Source organism: Drosophila arizonae, chromosome 5 (assembly GCF_054131065.1).
Source record: "Drosophila arizonae isolate 15081-1271.41 chromosome 5, UAZ_ARI_1.0, whole genome shotgun sequence".
NCBI lineage: Eukaryota > Metazoa > Arthropoda > Insecta > Diptera > Drosophilidae > Drosophila > Drosophila arizonae.
Window position 1 is genome coordinate 19,134,053 of NC_142925.1, and position 19,695 is coordinate 19,153,747.

General features: G+C 35.5%; 1 protein-coding gene and 1 long non-coding RNA gene across 2 annotated transcripts; both read right to left on the bottom strand.

Moving 5' to 3' along the window:
• Positions 1–562: 562 nt before the first annotated feature.
• On the bottom strand, positions 563–16,783 carry Cpr50Cb (Cuticular protein 50Cb). The gene is made up of 5 exons (XM_089470981.1): positions 16,648–16,783; positions 16,305–16,400; positions 2,258–2,374; positions 1,092–1,175; positions 563–1,030 (listed from the first exon to the last, which is right to left on the bottom strand). Exons 2-5 carry the CDS (start codon positions 16,332–16,334, stop codon positions 740–742), a joined length of 522 nt encoding a protein of 173 aa, XP_089327107.1. The 5' UTR covers positions 16,335–16,400; positions 16,648–16,783; the 3' UTR covers positions 563–739.
• Positions 3,594–5,296, bottom strand: LOC149268651 (uncharacterized). Its single transcript, XR_016270459.1, has 3 exons — positions 4,650–5,296; positions 4,034–4,563; positions 3,594–3,909 (listed from the first exon to the last, which is right to left on the bottom strand). It is a non-coding gene; the product is annotated as an uncharacterized LOC149268651 (long non-coding RNA).
• Positions 16,784–19,695: the final 2,912 nt, after the last annotated feature.

Consider the following 19,695-nt stretch of genomic DNA (forward strand, 5'->3'; position numbering starts at 1 on the left):
GCTTTTAGCATAGTTACCTGAGCTTTGCTTAGCGAGCTTAAGTGAATGTTTAGTTTCGTATGCTTAGACGGTAGATGGCGCTTTAGAGACTGGAATTACTTTGTCAGTTGGCAAAGGCAAATGCTGCGTATGTAGTGTGACTCTTTCTTAAATATTGTTATAACGCAAGTTAAAGAAGAAGAGAACTTATTATATATGTATATTCTTCAGCTGTATAGGCCGTTGACGTTAATTTTATATATTTAGTAGTTATTATTAATTATTTAGTATTCTGCAGTTTATCTTGTTGAATGTGAGTTATTAAAAATTACTATTTTTAATAGGCAAAAAAAAAAAAAAAAAAAAAGCAACTCATTTATAAATTCGAGTAAATACTCTGTAGAGTATGTAATACAGTCAGCCAACGTGGGTTTTAACTTCCATCCTCAAAATTTGGATTTTCCATATTTATTATTTATCATATTGATTGGCATTCCCTTTCTATATTGTTCTTCCATTTATATCGAAGTATAAAAATAAATAATAATAATAAATAAAAAATAAATACTGAAAAACATAATAATTATACAAAATTTATCAATAATTTTTATTGGTATAGCATAAAGTTTAGACATTTGTTATGGAATTCACAACAAGATAATGACGACAGACATAACTCAAAACGCGATACGGACCGAGCGTTGCTTCCTGCTCCCTGCTCTCTCTCTTTCCTTTTCTCTCTCTCCTTCTCACTCTCCTTCTAGTACTTGTAGCCACCGGCACCACCGCCGCCGCCGCCACCGCGTCCGCCAGCTGCTGGTCCCTGTGGATACTGAGCCTCGCCCTCATAGCTGACGTCCGCATGGTAGCCAGTCTTCCAGTCGGCCGTGTAGCGCACCACCTGAGTGCGCCCGTCGGGCAGCTGGACGCGGTACTCGCCAGTCACCACATCGCCATCGCTGGAAGCCTTGTGCGCGTAGTCGTTGGCCGTGTCTGGGTCCTGGACAGCATACTCGAATTCGAATGGCATGCCGGGCATATGCACATGATCCTGTATGTATGTAAAATTAGCGATTAGTGGACAGGTAGAGCCATATATATGTTATACTTACATCGCCTGGCTGACCGGGAATGTTGCGTGGGCCAGCCGGTGGTGCTGGGCGTGAACCACCGTTTCTACCGGGCGGAGCAGGTTGCTGGAAGTGTGGATAATATTAGCTGAGATAAACAATGTCAATTAGGTAAAGCTGCTGTTGCATCGAGGGATAAAAGTTGCTCAAAAATAAATCTTAAATTTTCCAGTAGGTGGCGCTATTCGTTATTTTGAACTGTCAGCACTAAATGAACTTTCTATTTTAAAAGTTGAATATTCTTATTTTTGTGTTTATGTTTTTCTTCTAGAACTTTGATTAAATTTATAAATCAAGGGTTAAAATTTTTCTCTACATTTTTAAATTTCAAATTTTTATTTTAGCCAAGCTTTATATCGTATTTTATATTCATTTATTCAAACAGTTCCATTTCTTAAATTGGTTTAATTAATAGTTCTTGCCTTATACCCAGATTTAAATTATATTTATTTTATTTATCGAGTTTATTTTGAATTTTTGTTTTCATTTTCTTTCGTAATTTTGACTAATTCTTAATTTCCCTCAGGCTGTTTGCCATTTTAGTTTAGTGTAAAAGACTAATTCACATCTTAAGCTGTCTACGGCTGCAGTGCTTCGCAGTGGCATTTTAATAAATGAACGTGCATTTGCTTAGGTTGACTGGCAATTGCAACTTGGCCAAAAGCTTAGTCAATATGACAGTGGGAAAGGGTTGACTCATGCCTCTCTCTCTCCCTCTCTCTTTCTCTTGCTGGCCAAGATGTGATTTGATGTGGCCACGCCCCCGCTCCCTCTGTCCGTTGACAAATGCAACATCATTGAAGTCGACATTCAAATTGAAAAGTCTATTCCCAACTCTGTCGCAGCCAAAGGTGAAGCCGGCTGCATGACGCTGAACATTTATAGAGTAAAGTGTTGATGGCCTATGAATGCAGCGAATGCATCGAGACTTGACTGATGGACAGACAGACAGACAGGCAGACAGACAAATGGACAGACAGACAGGTTGTTGGTAAAACGGCTTAAAAGCCAGCCACCAGGTTAAAAGTCGAGTGAAGGGCTCGAGTGAAAATTATGGCCATAATTAACCAATGGCTTTAATTCAGTTTTGCGGCACTCCAGCTGGATTTCAGCGGCCATTGATGGCTCCCCGCCGCTGGCATACTCACGAATGGCTTATTGGGCTCCGGGTAGTCGTAGCCGTTCTTAGTGGGCGGCAAATACGCGTTCGAGCCGGGGGCTATCTGGGCGTAAGCGTAGGCGGCGATGGCAGCAAGTGATAAGCTCTGCAAAAAAGAAGAAGAAGAGTGAATTAACATCAAATGAAATGTAGTAAAACAAACAACAGCAGCAAAAAAAATCTTGGCATTTATAGGCATTCAAGTAGAAGCGCTAAAAAAGGTTAAATTAGAAACACAAAAGAGAGAAAAAACTCAAAAATAATAAAAATAAAGCTAAATAAAACAACAGAGTGAGCGGCAAACAAAAATAGAAGCTGCGATAAGATCGCGCCTGACATTCAGCTGCTGCTCTGGCTCTAGCTCTAGCTCTTGCTCTTGCTCTGGGGCAGGTGCAACCGTTGCCAAACCGAAGCAAATGCTATTGCAATTGACTCGTCTTTAGAATGCGGTCCACTCGAAAGGGCAACAAATGGCGGAGGTTAGAAGCTGACAATTAAGGCGGTTCCACAGATTTATGGCTGCAGCTAACTGAAAACGTCAACCGGCTCATCTGTTTTTTTTTCCACAATTTTTTGCTTTTGGAGCCCAAACATGGCTAATTGACACATGCAACGCAGCCTGCCACAGCCATCCATCAAACTGGCCAGCTAAGAGAGCTCCAGCTGTGGCTGCTTCTGCTGCTGCTGCTGGCCTCTTGTCAGCTGCCTGTCGGTGTTTCAATTAGCATTTGCTAACTGCAGCTTAAGCTGCGGATTGCGGAAATATTTGCAACTGCAACGTCTTTATACTAGAATATGCACGCGGTATACAGTATATAAACTGTATTCCATGTTAAATAATACGAATATGCTTAGCTATTGATCATTGTCGTGGTCAATGCCAATGTCAACGGCAAACTGCTTCAAATTGTTCGCTCATCTATAAATTGCGCATAGTTACGCGTGCACACAGGTGCGAAAAGCTTCAAACAGTTTGAGATGCAATTAATATATTTATGTGTAGTATTGATCGGCTTTTATTTATTATTTATTTGCATAGTTAATTGATCAATTTAATTGCTGAACATGTTTTGCATATCTCTTCAAACTACAAGTGCCACAAGAGGATTATAATCTATAAATGAAATGCTCAACGGAAGGGTCTATGAAATACATATTCTATTTATATATATACTTGAATATATGTATATATAAATTTCAATGATCTCAAAACTTAAATTCATCTTTATTTTAAATATTCTATTTTATATTATTTTTATAAAAATTGAATATGTTTTAGCTGGGATATATAAATTTATATGATTTCAAAACTTAAACTTCTTCGTTTTTTCAAGAACAAATAATGCGGATCGTTTGCCAACACGTGAGCATGCCACGTACAATTGACCATGAGAAAAACACGCATTTTCTAGATTGAGGCCACAAATAGTCAAAGATTGGCCCTGTGACTTGTTGATCGTCATGGCGAAGGCAAGACGAAGCGGGAATTGAATTCGTTTAAATTCAAAGGGCATATCTGTTGAGCTCATCGGAATCCTAGGAATAAGAACTTCCTCATCTTTAAATTTTCCTTTGAGTATCAACGCGTGAATCACGCCAATGATCCAATGATCCAATGCGATGGCAAATCTGGCCTTGAATCTTTAAATTCAAAGCCATAGTTATAGTTATATTTACAAACACTATTTACAGAAATCTAACAAACTACATTATTCAAAATTTTTTTTTGGCAGTCATAGAAAATAAAATTTTTAACGTAAATTACCTTAAATATCCGTCTCCAATATTTTCCGCCCCAAATTATGTCATTTGGAAACAGGCATTGTATTTTTGAGTGTTCGCTAGAAAATGTCGTGATTCTAGTGTTTCGCCATAAAGCAGGGAACGCAATGGCTATGGTGACCGCTAATGGCAATGTCACTTTACCACTAAGGCAGCACAAACCGGGCGTTTCACCAGCAAACTTCAATGCGCCACAATGCTAGCAAACAACGTCCATTGGACCAATGCAAACTAAACGATTCAAGCTGTAATCAATGGTGCAATCATATCGAAACGCTGCTCGATTCAAATCAATCCTTGAACCATTTCTTATTGCCATTTCACGGGCTGCCTCTCTTTGAGAAGCACGAATTAAGGCCCTTCTTCCCTGGGTACTAACGCGGAGCCTTTCTCGGGCGATTTCTCGCTCTTCGTCAGATAATTGACTCGCGCTATTCCGTTGCCTAATTGCATTATGGGTCCGCCGGGAAAGATTAGATCTTCTAGGACGCGGCATTTTTATTAATAGTAATACTGCCCTCGCAGAAAACCATATAAAACAATCGAGAAATATAAATATAAATAATTTACACAAATTTATGTTTGAGACAAACAAATACCTGAACTTTCGAGATATTTAGCTTTTGTAAAAGTCCAAAAATACAATTTTTAATAATTAACTTTTTTTTTTTTTAATTTCGAATTTTGAATTTTGAATTTTTTATTTATTTTTGATTGTTAGGTTTTAATCTTTTGATTTTTTTTTTAATTTTTGCAGATTTTTGATTTGAAATATTTATAAAGTTTAAAAGTCCGAAAATATAAAAAGCCAAAAATACACTTTTTAATAATTACCTTTTTTTTTTTTTAATTTCGAATTTTTTATTTTTTATTTATTTTTTGAACAGTCAGGTTTTAATCTTTTGATTTTTTGCAGATTTTTGATTTGAAATATTTTTCCTTTTGATTTGAAAATTTTTTTTTTTTTTTGAATAGTCAGGTCTGCTCGAGGTCAGGAGACCGTAGACTGACTGACTACATTTGTTTATTTACTTCTACACTATTGTCAAAACTGTCACTGTTACCAAGCCTACTGGGTATAAAAAAAATTTGAACATTTGGGGAAAAAAACCGGCGTTTTTCAAGTATTCGGCAAATTTTTTCAGTATTTTTAAGACCCTATACTAAACTCGTTGCGGAGACAATCCAACAAATCAAAAACCATGAAAATTGGTTCAGCCCAAATCAAGTTATAAGCAGTCTTCACTTTTACACAACTTTCTTTTATTATATAGATTAAATACTAAATTTATATTAAATTTTTTAATTTGAATTTAATTTAGTTTTTTAATTTTTACCTTATAAAATATATATTTCTTTGTTCTTGTTTTTTTCTTTATTGTATATAAAAATTTGTTTAAATTATATTTGCTTATTCGCTTAATGTAAGTAATGGAAAAAAAGTCGAAAATTAAAAAATAAATATATTTTATATATTACATATATATTATTTAATAAACAGAGCTCAGAAATTCACATATCCTTTTGAAATTAAAAAAAAAATCCTATAGTATTATTTTTCAGAGAATCAATATAATAATAATAATTTAATTTCAAAATAAAATAATTAAAATAAAAATTACTCCCTTACGATCAGTAACACTTAGCTGCATCGATCGTCTTTCTATAGTCTTCAGTTAACAATTAATTTTCAATTGCTGCTCTTCTGTTAGTTGCTTTGAATTGTTTGTTTAATTCATGCCTGTTTAATTTAATAAACTGACTAAATTCGCTCAATTACTCGAAACTGGCGCTCGGTGGGTGGTCCCAACCTTCAAGGAGCCCAAGTTAAAGGCAATAAGCATGTCAACGGCAATTTTAGCATGTTAAACAAATGCAATTACCGTTAAACAAAAGGAAAAACACTAGAGGAAAAACACTAAACACTAAAATCTAAATTAAATAAAACGGCAAAGTCAAAGAGCGCCAAACAAATTGCCGCAACAGCCGACGACAGTTCGAATGTCGAAGGCAGCGGAGAACGACAAACGATAAAGATATACCAAAGAGATTGAGATAGATAAAGCCTTGCATTTAACTGCATACCAAATAGCACCAACAACAAGCAGAAGAAGAAGAAGAAGAACAACAACAACAACAACCGCAACAGCTGTAAGTCGAGTTAAGCCTTCGTCTTGCTCTGTGGCTTGGCTTTCTGCAGAGCAGCTGTTGGAGAATTGAATTAGCGTCGGTGTCAAGACATGCACAGTGGTGCAATAGCGGTATAGATTATAATGAATAGGTAACCAATATGTAAAATGGAGATGATGTATTTTATGATTGGGTAAGTTCACTTCTGCAGCGTTACAAATAAATTTTTCATTATTTCATTATTTTCCTGGAATTTCTGAAGACAAGTTGCGCGATTTTCTCTATAAATAATTGTTTTCCCATGCCTATAAGCGATTTATGATGCTGATAGTGGGAAATCTAAACAAGCTGTAATCTTTGATTGTTCATCCAAAGATAATACCATAATATATTAATAATAATATATATATACAATAATATATCTTCCTATAATCATATTTATCTCAAAGTATATATGTATTTCTAAAAACAAAAAAAAAAAATAAAATAAAATTTTAAATAAATAAATAAATAAAAATAAAATGGAATAAATAATATAAAAAAATTATAAGAAAATAAGAAGAAAAAAATTAATAAATAAAAAAAAAAGTTTTTTTTTTACCCCATATATATATATATTTTTTTTAAGTTTAAAACTTATTTTTTTCTGATTAATATTATTCTTCATCAATAAATAATACAAAAATTAAGCTATAATTCTTTATATATTTTAAATTTATTTTTGCATATTTTAATACTTTTCTATAATATTCACTTCTTTCGCAATAGTTTCACCCCACTGTGCCCTTGAGCTCCTCTTCAGCTGTTAAGGTTTTGGTCTTAGCTAACTTCTGCTCACAGCTCCAATTATGCTTGGTTGAAGGTTCTTAAAGGTCTGTGGTCTGGCTGTGGCATGGTTTGTGCTGATCGCACACCTTGACGCTGGAGTTTATTTACTTCAGCTACAGACATTGATCTTCCGATCGCATATAATTATTGTATGTGTATGCCATATGCACATAAGTAGATGCTAAATAAATTTTATGTATAAATCATTAAAGCACGAGCCGGCTCGCATTGAAATATCGATAATCGCGCATAATCTAATAAATAGCAATTGTTCGCTTTGTGCGGCATTAAACGTGCTTTATTGTTTTTGTGTTTTTTGTAACTTTAACAAATTTAATTTATTATTTTTGCTTTTTTGTTTTTGCACCGCATGCTGAGTTGTTAATTATATTTATAAGCTTCTTGATTATAAATATTATGTATTGAATGAACTCAACAAGTGTTTTGTTAAACAATTCCATTATTAATCAGCTCAATCAGCGGAAGTAAACTTGATCAACGCATTGTTGGCTACACAAAAAAAAAAAAAAAAGTGTTTGTAAACATAAAGCCTGAATTCATCTTCAATTCCCGCAACTCTCGCGTTGCATGTCGCACACGCCCACTTTGTCAGCAGCGCGTCAAGTTGAAGGTTGAGCGGAGAGAAATAAAATAAATTATAAAAAAAAAAGAAAAAAACTAGCTGAAATTAATTACAGGTGGGCAGTGGGTGAGACACGTTCGATGGCACTGCCACTTGATGATTCCGATTCTATTGCCATTTCGGGGTAATTAACACAGGCACAGACAACACAGCGAAAAGACACGAGCTCGAACTTGACGTGAGTTTGCGGCTGGCGCTCCAAATTATATGGTCTGGATAATTATAGCGCGGGTACCTGATAGTTTAGGCAGTAATATGGAAAACCCAAATGTTTTTTTTTTTGCCAATTTACAATTGACTGTTTGGCCAAATTTGTAAAACGTAATTCAAGTGCTTATTTATGGGCATATTAATCAGCGGAAGAAACTGAAAGTGTTTATTATTTATAAGCTCTGATGGCGGTAAAATAATGGAATAATTTATTTCTAGCTTAATTTTAGGCTGCATAACTGTAATTTATTAATGGAATAATTTGTATTCTGGCTAAATTTTTGGCTGCATAAATGTATTTAATTTTATTGATTATTTATTTAACTTTTGAATACAATGTAAAGTTTATTAAATTAATAAGTAAGCTTCTATATGGATTTCTGCCTTGAGCAACTTGAGTCATTAATCTTTTTTGTCTCAGTTTTAATAAATTATATTTAAATTAAATACATAAATTTATATCTTTTAATTTTATAATACAAAATTTTTTAAGAAATTTATTTTTTAAACTTTTTAATAAATCATTAAAAAACATGTTAACTGTGTTTTATTTAATTTAAAACTGATCAGACATTTTACTTGTTATTAGACGTAACGTGCAATAAATATTTACTATAAAAAATAAATACATAAAAATGTGTATATTTAATTAAAAGTTTTAATTAATCTTCATTAAGGCATTTTTAATAGCAATGTTAATTTTTTTACTATGTTAATTTAACATTGCATATCGAGTAATTAACTCACATGATAAATAATAATAACTATGCAAAGTCAGCTCAGTTATTGCAGACTCTCTGCTTGTTATCTGAGACCATTTTCACAGACATTTAAAAGCCTTCGGCTACAATATAATAAAAATAGTAAATAGTAAAGAAGCAATTTAGAATATCATAAAAAGCGCTTGGATTCACGCTGAGCTGATCACGAGTATTCGGCGAACATGGCTTGAGAATCTGCACATTTGTCTCGCTCCGCTTGCACACTTGATCACGACCCAGTTTAAAGCGCGACGTCAAATTACCCAACTGAACTAAAGAGGTATGAAAGATAAATAATAGATACACAAACACATATATGACAATTGCATATTGCGGCTAAATGGCAAGCGCGGCTGGCAAATTGATTTATGAGCGGTTAGCATTTAATACATGTACTCGTATAGATATATATATATATATAGTTTACGGATTTATGGTGGCTATAAAATTGCTTGCACTTAAATGTCTTCATAAAGCGCTTAGCCAGGTCGCAGAGAGCATTTTAAATAATTCATTTAATTGGCCAAACACCGTCTCTTCCCATTCGATTGCCTTTGCTTGGCATTTGACATAACATCTGGAAGCTTTTACTTGGACTGCCTATTGTGAACTATTATGAACTGTTATTAAGTCATCAGCTACGCGGAGCTGCAAGCAGTTGCCTTCGTTTTGAGCGGCACCCTAGACAACATTCTGCAACGCCTACTCAGATCTAGCCAAGGCGATGACGATGACGATGACGATGACGATGACGATGACGATGACGTGCCTAACGAGCCAAGCTCTTCACTAGGCTGCCTCTGTTTTTTTGATTCTTTTATAAATATGTAGATGCTGCTTTTTGGTTGTAAATTTATGGAATTCGCAACGTTCCCAGCAATTAAGCCGAGTTAGCAAAGTTTGTTTTTGGAGCGAGCAGACAAAAAGAAGAAGAAAAACGCAAAACTCCTCTACATTGATGTGAGATAGCGCATTAGCATTAGTGCAACAGCTGCCACATACACTTGCAACCAGCAACTTTGCAACATGCACGACAACGCCACGCTCGCTCGCTCGCTCGCTCAGTAGAACAACAAACATTTGGCTGACCTTTTCATCGTTTGTTGCATGTTGCAGCGTTGTTGTTGTTGTGTTTTTTTTTTTTTTTTTTTTTTTTGTCTGCCCCCACTTTGGGGCATTGAAATGCAAATTTGGCCAAATAAAAGTTAATGGGCCATGTGAATGGCAACAAAACCAAAACCAAAAGCAAAAACCACAACAGCCTCCTGCTCCACCTTCGGCCCCATACCCAGCCTCTGCCCCTTCTCCTCCTACTCCTGCTGCTGCTGCTGCTGCCGCTCGTGAGTATGTGCAATGGGAAATGACTTTTATTGCCAGGTTTTTCTTCAGCTGTTTTTCTATATGTATAACTGCATTTTTTTTTTTCTTTAAGTTTGTTGTTTGAGTCTTTTGTTTTGGCCTCTGCTGCGATTTCAATCAACCAATTTTTTGTTGCTGCACTTTGCGCAATTCGCTCGCGTGCTGACTTCACTTGCAGTCAATTGTCGAAATGAAAAAAAAAAATATAAGAAAAATGTTGCAGTGGCAGTCGGCAGGAGGCACGAGATAAAATTCCATGCCAAGGACAATGCCAAAGATCAAAGGCTGTGGCTTTGGCGCGCGTCTGGCGCACGAATTAGCCCAAGCTAAGCTGGGATAGTCAGCGAGTTCAGCGAGACTGCATTTTGAAGATTTCTGGGAGCGGGCACAAGATATGTGAAAAACGTCGAGTCAGCAGCAGAGGCGGCCTGCTTTGAAGCTGAAGTTGGAAAAAAGATTTCTAAATATCATTTGACAATCGATTCTTGAATTCTAAAATTCAACTTTAGAGTTACTTCTGGGCAAACGTAATTAAATGTTATAAGTGAAAGGTAACTAATAAAGCTATGATATGCATACCAATAGGTATAATAATTATAAAAAAAAAGATATTTTCAATAATATATATTTAAGCATTTTGAAGTATGCTTACAGCTTTCAACGTATTTGCTGCAGTTCACTGAAATATATTTTCGGTTGCCCGTTCACCGCATTAACCCTATTTAACCCGACTTTAGTGGCCATAAGCCACAGATCGTAAACGCGACATAAAACCTCTCATAAAATTATCGCCGCTGGCAACTGCATAAAGATATTAACCTTTTTACAAATAAGCAAAAAATATGCACAGAAAAAAAATATAAGAAAAAAAAAAAAAAAGAATTTAGATGCAGCAGTCAAATTACCAGCAAGAAAACTATCAAAAAAACAAAAAACGAAAAATATATATCCGTCAAATTATATATTACAGTCATCGGGTGTTGCAAGTATCTCAAGTAGTTGCTGAAGGCAAGTCGAAAACGTGTTTAAGAATCAATAAATTCGTTTGTGGGCGGCTTGGAAGCCAAACCAATTGCCGATCGCAATGGCTGCACGGATGGCAAGAAATTGGGTGAAAGCGGGCGAAATTGTGAATCGAAAAACTCTTGGGCAAGAGCTAAAATAAAAATTGAGCTGAACTAATTGAAGTGAAGCCAAACTATGAACGGTTATTGCTAAGTATTTGGCTTAGCATTTGAACAATTTCATTGTGGTCCACAAGCCCATTGAACTAATTTTTAGGCAGCTGCAGCAGCTGCTGCTGGCCATGCTTAGAAATGCCAGCAATTGAAGCACAAAAGCCGAGCTATGCAATTAAAAATGCCTTTCAGCTCTCAGCGCTCTCAGCAGCCCTATAACCACATTGCGCATACGCCACGTTGAGCGTTTGGCAATTAGCCACCGCGAAGGCGGCTGCTGCTGTTGCTGCTGTTGCTGCTGTTGCTGCCGTTCTGCATGCTGCTTAGTTGCTTTTGTAATCAGCTGAAATTTCGATTTAATTAGATTACCACACACACACACACACACACACACACACAGACACAGTCAAGCAAGATGGTTTCGACAAAGCAGAAGCTGCATTCAAGCAACATTACAATTCTTTTTTTTTTGTTTTTTTTTATTCATTTTAGTTTTTTGTGTGTGCAACATTTGCCAGAGACAATCAAAACCGCAGCTAACAATTGCAGCCGTCGCATTATCCCCAACTCTTGAAAATTGCCTTGACTAAAGGCAAAATATTTGTGTGCACATATCTGCTTCTTCTTCTTCTTCTTGTTTCTAGCTAACCGCAGCAATTGTTATTATTATTATCATTATTATTATTATGACTTTTATTGTTGGCTCTGGCATGCAGTGAGGATACGTCTGACCCGCAGCTCAATTACGTCAATCTCAGCCATAGCAAACAGCTAATGAAATCTCGCAAATCATTTCAATTAAAATCAAATTTGTAATGCAACAAGAATCGAATGAAATGCTAACACACCCTTCAGCACTGAATTGTGAATGCACTAACAAATTTTGAATAAAGAATCAGAGTCAGGCATATAAATAAATATATTCCATAGATATAATCTGTTGATGATTAAAATGTGAATAGTTGGAAGAAAAGTAAACTGAACAGCAACAATTTTTAATATTTAAATTCCCATTAAATATAAATATGATATGCCTAAATCTTGTTTTAACTAAAGCCATTTATATTTATATGTGACTTTGTTGTTGTTTGTTAAATATATGAATAATTTTTTTGCTGGCCCATGACAAAAGGCTTTGTCTAGCCATTTGTTGTGGTTAGGGTATCGCAATGCCTGAGATGCATTTGGCGCACAATTGGGCAATTGTTCACACTTCAATCGGCATCGGGCTCTGACTGCGAATGCGGCTGCGACTGTGGCTCTGCCTCTGACTGTGTCTGCGTGGCTCTATGGCAATAATCAGTCGTCTAATCAAAGCCAGCATTGACCTATGAGGCTTTGACGTTGCGCCTGGCTGGCTTGCATTGGAAAATTGCACAGATTCCGGGCACATGCAATAGCAGCAGCAGCAGCTGCTGCTTATTGGGAATCTGCAATGCAGCCTGCCCTGGCTTCATCAACGAAATCATCAGCCAAATATCAAGCGATGCATATTTTATGTCTGTCATTTGAAATTCAAAAGCGTGCCGAGCGGCGGATGCGTTTGACTGCCATCATTTTCGAGGTTTATGACGAACGTTCTTACTATGCTCTTTCGTTTCTCTTCTTTCTCTTCTTCTTCTCTTTTTTGTTTTTTGGCGTGCGAAAATGAGCAGACTGAACGGGAAATATATTAAATATGCGCCCAGTAGCGCCAGTCGGTTCTGGGCCCTGAGCTCTCGCTTCACATTGTTTTTGCCAGGCGGACAACTATGAACATGTTGAACACGTTTTTGGCAAGGCCGCTGTCTGGCTCTGGCTTCTGGCTATGACCTGGGTCTGGTTCTGGGTCTGGTTCTGTCCTAGCGATTGTCTAGCTGCGAGTTTTTTGCCTTCTCTGTTTCATTAGCTGTTTTTGCCTGCCTGTTCGATTGCTCCCCAAAAGTTTCAGCTCTGAATCCGCAGTGTCCAGGTCGTATCAGGCAATAGTCTACATTTGGGCGTGTCTGCCACGCCAACCAAAAACCAACAAAAAAAAAAAAACCCGAATTTTAAGAATAACCAAAAAATGCAAAAATAAGAAGAGAAAACGCCAGCGAAAAGTCAAAAAGTTACAAGCGGCAAATTACACGCGTCTGGCAAGCGACTGGCCCAGCCCGTGCTGCTGTTCCTTTGGCTGTCTGTGGCACCTTTGGCAGTTATCTGCTTGGCAGGCCAGGCATTAAAAAACACAGCCAGACATGGCTGAGGCAGTGGCGGAGGCAGACGGAGTCGTCTGCATGCCATCCAAGTGTCGCACCAACAATTTAGCACGCCCCTTTTTCCCTCCATGTGGCACCTTTGCGTTAGCCTTTGCCTCGTGTTGCAGTTAAGTCTGCTTTATTTGTTGCCTGCTTTACGGCATCACACACAAACACACACACACACACATACACACATACATATATGCAAAGGGCTCTTTAATGGCAACAAGTGAAAGTTTGGGTGGACTCCACCACAAAGGGCTAGAAAACGTAACTAAATTGTGGAGTCGTTATTTGAAAAGCCGTAGTCAACTAGTTTTTAGTTAAATTTAATGGCTAAATTCTTTTATAATTATAATTCTACAACATTTTAAATGAAAATCATATATTATATTTATAGTTGCATTTTTTCCTCCTAATTTAAATTCATTTGAAAACTATTTCTTTGTCATATAGAAATTTTTATTAGGGGTTTTCATTTTGCTAACTTTAATTTAATTAGTTAGAGAAGTGATGTTGGTATGATATTAAAAAATTCATATGAATAGTAATATTTGTAGCGTGGCTTACAGAAGGTATAAGGTCTAAATTATACCTTTTGACAGGAATTTCATGATTCACATCTTGGCTTTGAATTCTAAGAACAATTGCCCATATTTATTGTATAATTCCTCAACAACATCAAAATCAACTTCAAACTGAACAGTAACTAGGCTTAGCTGTCTACAAGGCTAAAGGATAAATAAGCTAATAGCTTAAAGCATATTTTCGTTTAAACAATTTTTAGATTTTATATTTTTTCTCAAAGCTTTAAGTTGAAAAAAAAAAGATACGACACTAAATCATTTGATTAATTAATTTTTTTTGTTTTTTTTTTTTTTTTACAAACAAAAAAATCATTTAATTTGCATATTTTTAATTTTTGCTATGATTGAAGCTTTTTGAAACTTTTAATTAAATATTAAAAAATATATATAAATGAAATAGAACTGAAGAAAAGAATACGAAAACTGCTAGTTATTTATTTTAATTTTTTAAAGTTTAGTATTACGCTTTTATTTCAATATAAATACGTTCTTGCATTTTTTTTCTTTATCTTCAGTTGGAAACAATTTTATAGGTATAAAATAATAACTAATAATATTCAATTGGTTTTTTTTTTTTTTTTTTTCGTATTTAATACTATTATTATTATATTTCATAATTTTTCACTTATTTTCAGCCTGAAATATTTTCACTCCCATGTTTTTATACAACAACAATTACCATTCTGGCTGAGCAGATATCAATTCTTTTTTGCCCATCAGCTACAAGGACACTTGGCACGTGAATGGGAATTTTCTGTGTATTCCATTTATTTGCGGAAACCCTCGCATGCATGGCAAAGCCAAGTGTTTAGCTGGCAGTTGTTGAAAATAATCAAATATTATTGCTGCTGATTTGGGCATACTCGTATTTTAGCTAAAACCAACAGCTGCTGCCAGATGAGACAAAAACTGTTCCCATAACCAAATCCCCCTAAAGTATGCTCGAGTATTGCATGTGTATGCGAGTGTGTGCGTGTGTGTGGGCGTGCCCGGGTGAGTGTACTTCTGAGCCTTTCTGACATATATTACGCACAGCACTTAAGTGTCTTTGATTATTTGCAATTTGTTCGATTTGGGACTTTCGCTTTGCCACTTCAGGCTGCCTGACAGCCAGTTCACTCGATATCGAAGTTATGTAATCGTTTTTGTTACCATTGACGCCAAGTGTTGCCAAATTGTGTGCGTGTGTGTGGGTGTGCGAGTGTATGTGTTTGCCAGGCACTCGACTAGTTTCAGTAGTTGGGCAAACAGCTTGGATTTGCTCTTCGCTCGTCGCTTCTCGATTTTATTTGTTTTTCCTGCTACAGATTTAAATTATGAGCAGCTAACAAAGTTTGAGCATGCAATCAAAAGCAAATCCACCTCACATATGTATGTAACAGTGGCAGACCGCATGATAAAAACTGAGCTAAGCTCAACGACTGTCCCCCTCCACCTAGTCCCCCAACGACCACAAAAAGAAAAATGACAACGGACAGCAGAGTTCAGAGCATGCGTCCATCAGTCCCCCTCCCCCCACCCCCACCCCCACACACACACGCAAATGGTCGTCTGTGTGTATGTCCTGTCCGGGCAACACATCCTTACATCCTTATAAACAAATTTGACATATAACAAGCTTAACTTGTTGTCCTCTGTGCGGGCTACTCTTCCAGTGTTCCAGCATTTGTTCAGGCACTGGAAGCTTCAAAAAGCTCAAATGATTTGTTTGCTGCTGATTTATGTAGGCTTAGGATTTGTATACCGAAAAATCACAGTTTAGACTGGGCTGCCAGGCAATGAAACTACAGCCAGTCTACGCCTACATCAAATCATAAAATCATATGTATTAAATTACAATGCAACCATAAATATTTAATGTCAATATGCACGTGGAATATATGGGAATAGAAATTTGGACATGTTATAGGGAAAATCTTTAAGCATGTAATATGATAATAATATATATATTTTTTAATTTTATATATATTTAGTCTAACTATTTTTGTTTTGCTCAAATATTTTGTTAATTATTTATGTTTTAATTTATTACATAGTTAAATTAGTATTATTATTTTAAAATATTTATTGCAAGATGTATTGTTTTTTTTTTTAATTAAGAAAATTTTATATTTTTAAATGAATAAGATTTTTTTATTTAAAAAGCTTGTTAAACTTTTTTATATATTAAAAAAAAAATAAATTTGTTTATCTATTTATATTATTTTGTTATTTTTTTTTTAATATTAAAAAAATATATTTGTTATATTTTTAATATATTATTTCAAGAATTCATTTATGTTTATTTATTTATTATTATTCTTTAATTTAAGAAAATATTAAATAAATATACTTACAAGCAACAAAAACGATTTAAAGGACATCATATTGACGAAAATGTTTTATTTAAATGGCGAGGCTTCACTTGGAATTAATTTTTAGTTTAATCCGCGCTAAATGAATGGTAAATAAATTGAAGAAATTAAAGAAAAACCAAAGCTAATATAACAAAATGCTTAAATTTGAATTCTTTTTTAAGATTCACTTTCAATTACAAATATATTCATTTAATTATGTAGTCGATCGTTCTTGATGCTTTGTTCCGTTTTCAGCACTCGTTTTCAGCACACAAAACACACTTGAAATGTCCTTTTGCAACACTTGTAATTGAAATTGAAATTGAAATCGAACGACTCTCACTTTCAACTGGGCCACTAGCTTCAGCTCGGCTATTGTTATGCAATTGTTGTTGTTGTTATTGTTGCTTTTTTCTATGCCAGGCAGCACAAGTACCGCACAAAGTACACGAACGTTTTGAATTAGGGTAGACAATGGAGATGCGCTTGCTTTTTATAATCAACGCGCAGTCGCAGCTGCCAGCAGCGGCTGTGACGGCGACTGAGGCTGTGGCAGCGGCGTCGGCAGCGAAACCGCGTTGCCAACTGCACCCAAAATAAAGCAACAATAGCAACAACAACAAAAAGTAACGAAACAAATGTTGTTGTACACAGATATACAACAATTGAGGCAGGTTCAAAGCGCTGAACTTCTAGATCATCTTCGTAGCGCCAACAATCTCATCTTGCGCTCTCTGCCTATCGCTCTCTCTCTCTCTCTCTCTCTCTCTCTCTCTCTCTCTCTCTCTCTGTTTGAGAATAAGCGTGGGGAGCAGGTTGCTCTTTGCTGCTCAGCGCGGAGAGCGTTTGCTGAGTGTTGAAGTGAAAAATGTTGCAGATCATCGACGGCAGCAACAATTGTTGTTGTTGCTGTTGCTGCTGTTGTCGTTTCGTCTGCTGCTGCTGCTGATGCCGATGATGATGATGATGATGATTGCCGATGATAAATGAATTGGCGATGATCATTCGAACAAGTTGTAGCTTGGCGGATGTATAACAAGTTGCTTGAATTTTGTATTTTATTAAATGCTGCTGCCAGTCGGAGGAATTAGAGACTGCCTGAGGCGGCGTTTTGTAGTACCGCCCGCAATGACTTCATTAAATGCACAAAATTTGATATTTAAGTTTTTATGACTGACTTTCAAGTTCTGGCCCAGCAGACTTCGGCTGAGATTGCAATTGAAGCTGGAACTGCGGCTGGGATGCGCCGCCTCCACGAAAATGTCACTGCGAATGTCAGATGAACGCTTGGGCGATAGATAGTTTTGCCATGCCGACGCTGCTGGGCGGTCTGCCCTTTGAGAAAGCCTGAGAGAATGCCGAGAACACCAAGAACAACAACTAGTTGCCAACACCGAAACGTGACAAAAGCAGCGAGTGAAAATTGCACAAGCTGCGAACGTGTTCACGTAAGTTACACACACAAAGGCATAGATATATATTATATGTATATACCTACATATATAGACAGCGAGAGACAGAGATAGATAGATATTTGCAACTAGTAACCGCAGCAGGCATGCTGCGCCTCATGTTTGATGTCAAAATTCAATCTTTGACGTGAGGCTCATGCTAAAAATCATAACTTATCTATTTGCCAGAGCCACACGACGCTGCCATCTGGCGACACGTGTTGCAAAAAGGGTTTCAGTCTGCAGCCAGCGCCCGATACTTCCTCTTCCTTACCAAAAAAAAACAAACAAAAAAAAAAAAAAAAGAAAAATATGAACTTCTTCAAATACCAATTAACCTTGATCGTTCAGGCAAAACCGAAAAAAAAAAAAAAATCATTTTGATGTGCCAGAGATTAAATAGCAATTATAAGCAATTCACTTTTGATTGCTGATTTCTGCGGCTGTTATAATTTTATTGCCCACTTATGGAGTGTATGAATGTGTGCGTGCGTTTGCGTTTTAAATATAGAAATAGTTATTAGGGAACAGTTGGTTTGAGTAGTCGAAGACTGCTTGCACTTAATATAAAACATAATTACTGTAGGGGAGATTTAACTTTAACACATTTTTATGACTTGAGGTGCGATTTGTTGAGCCGACTAAATTAATGCGGATTATCTTCAATAATGATGTTTAATATGCTTGCAGGCTAATGATGTGTGATACATGTTAAGGAAACTGTTGCTTATCGCGTATGATATATGATGATGATGCAGAAAACTTGAGCAGTAAGAGCTAAAAATATGAGATTTTGATTATTGCTTAATTTATAAATGATAATTAATTGAACAAACATAAATAATTTTAAATACAATATTAAGCAGTAAAATTTAAAGAAAAAAAAATATTAATTAAAAAAAAAAAATATGTAAAATAAAAATAAATAAAAATAAAAATCAACAAAGAAATAATAATTTATTAATACATATTTAATTTATTAGTAAAATATAAATTATTAGTTATATATATTTTTTATTTATTAGATTATTTGAAATTATTATTTATATAACAAGTTCGATTTCTTATGTATATATATTTAATTGTTTTCAGCTAACATATTACAAAAATATATTATGTATACAGCTTAAGTATGAACTAAGTTTAATATATTACATTTATTTGTTTATGTTTATTATTTTTTTTAGCTTTAAGAATCAGTAGGAAGTGATTTGATGTCCATGTTTTATGCAATAGAGCCCTAATATTATATCGTTATAACAGTAATAGTTCACTTTTCTATTTATTTATTTTTTATTTCTTATTATTTACTTAATATTATTTTACATGCCCACACATCAAACAAATATTACTTCAATTGCTTAAAAGAAATATTTGAGCACAATTCAAAATGATATCGATAGATGATCAGTTGAATGCCGCAATAAAGCCCTTTGTTTACAATCAAAATCAAACGGCCCATTAACGTGGCAATTCAAGATCAAAGACATAACTGACCTAACTACCAGATGACAAGCTCTTTCAGATACTCAATAGACCCACTTCTATGCTGTTTGAGCAATGTCTCACATACACAATATAAATGGCATAAGGTATTTATAGCTTTGGCTGCTGCCTCGATTTCCGTGGCACTTGAGCTCTTTTTTTTTTTTTTTTTTTTTTTTTTTTTGGTAATGTGCATGACTGTCAAACTGTCATAACAACATAATACCCGTTAACAATAACAAAGTAACACACACACTCACACATGCACTTATAGATCTGGTCCAGTCGCAATCCCAAACTTGACCCATGATTTCAAGGGCTATGAAATTTCTTCGAGCATCACTCCAAAATGTTAGCTGGAGTGCATTTTGTGGTAGCTGCGATTACGAAAAGATTATTTAAAATGTAATTAGAGCAAATGGCATTTCACAAAATAAAAATAAATACAATTTATA

Coding starts and splice junctions, on each gene's coding strand:
- Cpr50Cb (XM_089470981.1), bottom strand. CDS start 16,334: ATGATGTCCTTTAAATCGTTTTTGTTGCTT. Junction 2,375..16,304: donor TTAAATCGTTTTTGTTGCTT/GTAAGTATATTT, acceptor TCTTTTTTGCAG/AGCTTATCACTTGCTGCCAT. Junction 1,176..2,257: donor CGGAGCCCAATAAGCCATTC/GTGAGTATGCCA, acceptor CCACACTTCCAG/CAACCTGCTCCGCCCGGTAG.